This window comes from Gekko japonicus, unplaced genomic scaffold (assembly GCF_001447785.1).
Source record: "Gekko japonicus isolate JY-2015 unplaced genomic scaffold, Gekko_japonicus_V1.1 scaffold795, whole genome shotgun sequence".
Taxonomy (NCBI): Eukaryota; Metazoa; Chordata; class Lepidosauria; order Squamata; family Gekkonidae; genus Gekko; species Gekko japonicus.
Window position 1 is genome coordinate 186,689 of NW_015171527.1, and position 5,388 is coordinate 192,076.

The 5,388-nt window shown below is 47.9% G+C and overlaps 1 protein-coding gene across 1 annotated transcript in view; it reads left to right on the plus strand.

Moving 5' to 3' along the window:
- CAMK2B (calcium/calmodulin-dependent protein kinase II beta) overlaps window positions 1-5,367 on the plus strand; it is a 133,938-nt gene extending 128,571 nt beyond the window's left edge. Inside the window, exons 25-27 of the mRNA XM_015419500.1 lie at window positions 26-120; window positions 1,492-1,726; window positions 2,016-5,367. Of these exons, the coding sequence (XP_015274986.1) occupies window positions 26-120; window positions 1,492-1,724 (328 nt within the window). The 3' untranslated portion in view covers window positions 1,725-1,726; window positions 2,016-5,367. The remainder of the gene's footprint in view (window positions 1-25; window positions 121-1,491; window positions 1,727-2,015) is intronic.
- Window positions 5,368-5,388: the final 21 nt, after the last annotated feature.

Below are 5,388 nucleotides of genomic sequence, written 5' to 3' on the forward strand. Positions count from 1 at the left end.
ATCTCTCTGTTTTCTGCTTTTCTAGAAAAATCTGTGATCCAGGCCTCACTTCATTTGAACCGGAAGCCTTGGGCAACCTTGTGGAAGGAATGGACTTCCACAGATTTTACTTTGAAAATTGTGAGTACATCTTGTTATACTTTGGCTGTGGGTTCACACCCTTTGTTGTTCTCCCCTCCCCCAAGGGAAAAACACCAGGTGATTTCTCCCAAACTGAAACCAGGCCTGACACTTGGGCTTTTCCCTGACCATTAGCAAAATGATTTATCTCCCAGGACCCCCTTTCCTTCCCAAACTAGAAGGCTGTCCACATGAGGAACTCCTTTCCTCCTTAAAAGGTTTCCATCCTCTCCCAGGACCTCATTTCCTCCTTAAAAGGTTTCCATCTCTTCCGTCAATCCAGCCTGCCTCAGTTATGGGGAGAGGATGACAAATGGGTGCCTGAGCCTTCCCCGGGAACTGCCAGTGCCTCATTTGGGGATGCTCACCTCCATTTACAAGACTTTCATATCATCTTTCAACTAAACGTTCCAGTGAAATAAATTTAAAAAAGCAAATCTATTACAAGCAGCCATAAAACATAGGAGCCAGAAAAAAGGAATTCCCTAAGTAAATGAAACTCCACTACCAAAAGCACGAAAGATACCACTCTTCTGCTGCCTCCAAAATGAGAAAGATGGACTTCCAGGAATTCCTTAGTGTTCGAGAGCCAACAGAAAGACCCTGCTCCTGGTGGATACTAATTCTGCATCCACTCCCAATGGTATTCTGAGCAGGACCTCACTGGTAGATCTTAAGGAGCAGGATCATCTGGAGTTGTGCCAAGATCCTCCGTCCCGCGTGATTTAGGCACCTGTAGCTATGCTGAATCCTGGTGCCCATGCAAAAGCGTTAGATGCATAAGGCTCGTAGCGGCCAGTTTCATTCTTAGAGCCCGCCTAGACTCTCCTGAGAGGGTGCCTCTTGTGACTGGGTGTTCAACATGTTTGAATGCAACCCTGCATGTAGCAAACTAGTGCACGTATTGAGAAGAAAGCTTGATTAGAGCCTTTAGACACTCACCCATTACAACAGAGGAGTTGTCCTGCAAGGCCAGCAAAAAGGAGGCATTGTAGTGCAGGGCTCTCAGACAGGGATACTGAACAAAACTGTAAACAGCCAAATTGGCCCATGCAGAAAAATAAATAAATCCAAAAACAGGGAAATCTATATACAGCCTTTTAACAGGACCAACCAAACTGACACAGAATGTTGTATGAGCTTTTGAGCTCACCAGAACTCTTCATCAGGCCGGATGTTGAAACATTTAAAATAAACAGAGATGGGGTGAAGTAGATTTCCCAGGTCACGATGTTAAAGGTCTGGTCTTGTTGCTTGTGCCGGTTTCCCTCCGGCTTCTTCGCCTCTTTGCTCCTATGCTCATTCCCCTCCCCCCGGCAACAACCTTCTGCCCCATGAACTCAGGCCACATTCCTGTTTGTGCTGTTCCAGTGTTATCTAAGAACAACAAGCCCATTCACACAACCATCCTGAACCCTCACGTGCACGTCATTGGTGAAGACGCCGCATGCATCGCCTACATCCGCCTGACGCAGTACATTGATGGGCAGGGCCGCCCTCGCACTTGCCAGTCTGAGGAGACCCGCGTCTGGCACCGCCGTGATGGCAAGTGGCAGAATGTCCACTTCCACTGCTCGGGAGCACCAGTGGCACCACTCCAGTGAAGGTAAGCTAGGCAACAGGTGGCCCTTGCCCAGTCACTCTACGTGGAAGATCTTTTCTGTCGTTGGAGAACAGGCAACCAACGAAAAGTGCAGAAGGGGCCCATATACAGAACAAGCGAGTGGCTTGTGTGTGAGGGAGGCTGAAAACGGTCAGCTTTTGCCAAACACTGGGAAACCAGCCCAACCGCTGTCGTTGCCCAGTAGGAGAAGGCTCAGATGAGTCCCCTGAGCCTCCTGGATTTTTCAGGCAATCAGTGACGGCATCTTTCTCTCCACGCTTGTGTCTTGCAGAACTTATGCCGGCTGTTCTGGTTTCATCTCGAAGGAGACGGTGATTTGAGCTGAGCCGCTAGCCGGGAGCAGCGGTGACAAGCACGTGCCCGCATGCTCGTGTCCCCTTCCCCATCCCCCCGTCTTTCATTTTCAGTGCCTGTGTTTGCAAAAAAAAAAAAGGAAAAAACCACACCCCGAAAACAAAAAAAAACAAAAAAGGGAAAAAAAACTAAGAAAAAAAAAACCCAACCAGACATGATTCCAAAATGATAATAATGATCATATTAATGCAATTTTTAAAAATCAGCAAACCCAGCCAAACCAATCCAGCTGTCCCAACTCGCAGCGTGGCCACACTGCACCTCCCGTCCTCGACTCCATTTCTTTGTGTTCGTCCGTCCGGCTGTTCAGGTGACCAGGTGTTGCAATGAAAAAAAAAATGTCTCAACTTCAAACAAACAAACAAAAAGGCTCCACCTCCCTGTGTCGAACCCAGTGTTGAACGGTGTTAGTTTGTTAGGTGAAAAAAAAAATCTAAAAACCCACAAAAAAACTTTTATAGTATTCGCATTCTCTGCCAAAGCATGGGCCTTCTCCAGTGGTCGTGTTCGCGCTTGGAAGTCTGTGACCTGTGTTACCGTTTGTTTTTTGCGGAGGATGCTACTCCCGAGCTCTCGGGCTGCCCATTTATTTTCTCCTCTAGCTGTGGTTGTGGATTATTATTGATGATGATTATAATTATTCAGACTTACTTTTTAATTTATTTTGTTCCTCTTTTGGATATGAGGTGACCCCCCCCTTCTGGGGCCTTTGGGTTTCTGGGGCCCCTCCCGTGTTCACCCACTGCTGGGGATTGCCTGGGGGCTATTGGTCATGGCCAGTGGGATGGGTTCTTACATGAAAGGGTAATTATAGCCTTAGAGATACAAATCAGTCTCACTGCAGGAATTTTGAATGTCTGAATTCTCCGCTCATAATTTCCAAGCTTTCCCGACCTTGACCTCTCATCAAGGGCTACCAACAGTGGCGTCATTGTGCCTGGGCCCACGCCGAGGCTTTGTTACAGGAGGGGGGGGTGAGTCCCCTACTTAAGGAGGCTGGCTGGGACAGTAGTGATAGTTGAGTTAGAAGAGCTAGGAAGGAAAAGGCTGGAACTGCAAACGTCTAGTCTTCTTCCAGCTCTTGGAAACTGACTCCCCAGGGAAAGGGAGCAACGAATACCTCACCGTCAGGTATTGTTCTGCTCCCTAAAAGCCTGGTCCAATTTTCTTCTAGATTTTCCTTTTGAGCAGAAAGTGTAGTGATTTAAACGGGGGGGATCGTCAATGCTGCCTCAAGGATCTGCTCCCACATCTCATCAGCCTGGAAAGAGGAAGGCTGATCAGCTGAGCTTGTGCATTCTCTCTCTTTTTCTCTCTCTCCCCCTCTTTCTGTCTGACGCCTGTAAACTCACTTGTGAAGAGAAGGAGTTGATCGGCAAAGAAACCAGGGGGGAGGATCTCTGTGGGGGAGAGAGGAAGCCAGCCCCTTCAGGTAGCTCTAGCTGCAGAATCAGACTCTGCCGACAGCCTCATGGGATCTGTACTGTTGAAGGGGGACTGTCTCGTCAAATGGACCAAGCCTTAGCAGAGAGAGCTGGAAGGGTTTCTATTGAGCCACACACAGAGCCAGTGCGAACAGATACCAGTGTACCAAATGTTGTGGAGCTGAGCCAGCAATCTCAGCCCCATTTATTTGCTCCCAAAGGAAGACAAGCTATGAGCCATTGTCCTCCGCTTCCTGTGCCTGCACGATGAGCAGCTGACGTGTGCTGAGAGCGCCACACAGCGTGGAAAGCATCTGGGCAACTGAGTATTGAAAGAGGGGATCCCCTTCCTCTTTGGTCTCCCTGACACTTTTCACCCACCTCTTCATACCCATTCACACAGGAGACCCCTCTGCTCAGCATCTCACTGTCCAATCACTGCTCTAGGTTGGTGAGTGGCTTTGGCTGGTCCCCTGGGCCTTATCCGTGGCCACAAGGAAGACGAGTTGGGGGTGTCTGAAATGCCTTGTCGCGTGGCTGGAGAAACGCCCGCTGCTTCCTCCTACCCCTGCTCAGTGTCTGCAAGCTCAGTTCTTTGATAGATGTGGAGTTATTCATCAAGCCACTGTTCACGTTATTGAGTGCATTCTTGTAGGGAATAGCAGAGCTAAATGAATTGGGTGGTAGTTAAAGGATTGCCTAAGAATCCCGCCAAGTGGCGTGGTATAGAGGGCCTGCAGAAAGTGGTAAATATCAGAAACAACCGAGGGAAGCCTTGTGGGCAGTTAAGAGCCCTGTTTTTATTTATTTATTTAGAATTAGGTAAGGGGAAGAGGATCCTCAGCTACACTCTCACCCTTCTCATCAGATCAAGAGTCTGAAGGCTGGTGGACTGTTCATGAGACTGGAGTGTCATGCCTTCTCAGCACTAGTTTGTGGCATGTCTCCTCTCATCCTGCTAGTTAGGCATCTTGCCTGTATGTTCTAGAGCTATGTCACTCCAAGGCTTTGACAGTGCAGTTCGGTCTGAACTTTGGAATAGTTGGATGGGCTGCCCTGGAATATTTGCCTGGAGAGCATAAAGCTGCGAACAGGGTGCTTTTCTTCACTTAAGTTGCGGCATGGTCATTTGAGGGAGGGCTTCTCTGTAACCTCTTCTGATGTCACTTAGCACCCATGGCCTTGCTTTGTGTCTGTGCAAAATGAGACAGTGACCATCTTCCTCAAACTTCAGGGAGAACCGGTTCATTAGCATATGCCCAGACTTTGCTTACCTGGTGGGGAAATAGTTCTGTGTAACTACCACTTCAGCAATGTTTGTGTTTATGAACCCTGCCTAGTCCTCAGTTAGCCATCAGTACTTTGCAGAATGGGTATGAGCTTCGGACAGGAAAATAGATAGAGGAGTGCAGCGGCCATCCCAGAGGAACTCTCAGAAGTGTAAATAGCTCTCCTGTCTCCCCTTGAAAGCTCAAAAAGAATTTGGAACCAAGGAAGAGCCCTGGAAGTAGGCTTATGATTGTAAGTGGAAGAGTGACACCTTTGGATTTATGTTTCCACATCTAATGTGTTCGATAGGACTTATTTGAAATGTCAAAGCAGCAGGAAAGCTATAATTGCTTTAGGGTCTTCAGAACTTTAGAACCCACTGAGAGGTGGCTTCAGCTCATAAACATTTGGAAGGCATTCCTGCTTCTTAGTAGAAGGGGACTAATTGGTGAAATGTGATTGCCAGCGCTTGGGGTGTTAAGTTTGGGTAGCCCAAAATCAGAACATTCAGAAGTGAATTTTCCTGAGTCTGATGCTTAAATGATGACTTTTAAGTTGGGTGATGTCCCTGCATTTGCACAACTTCAGCTGTTTGTG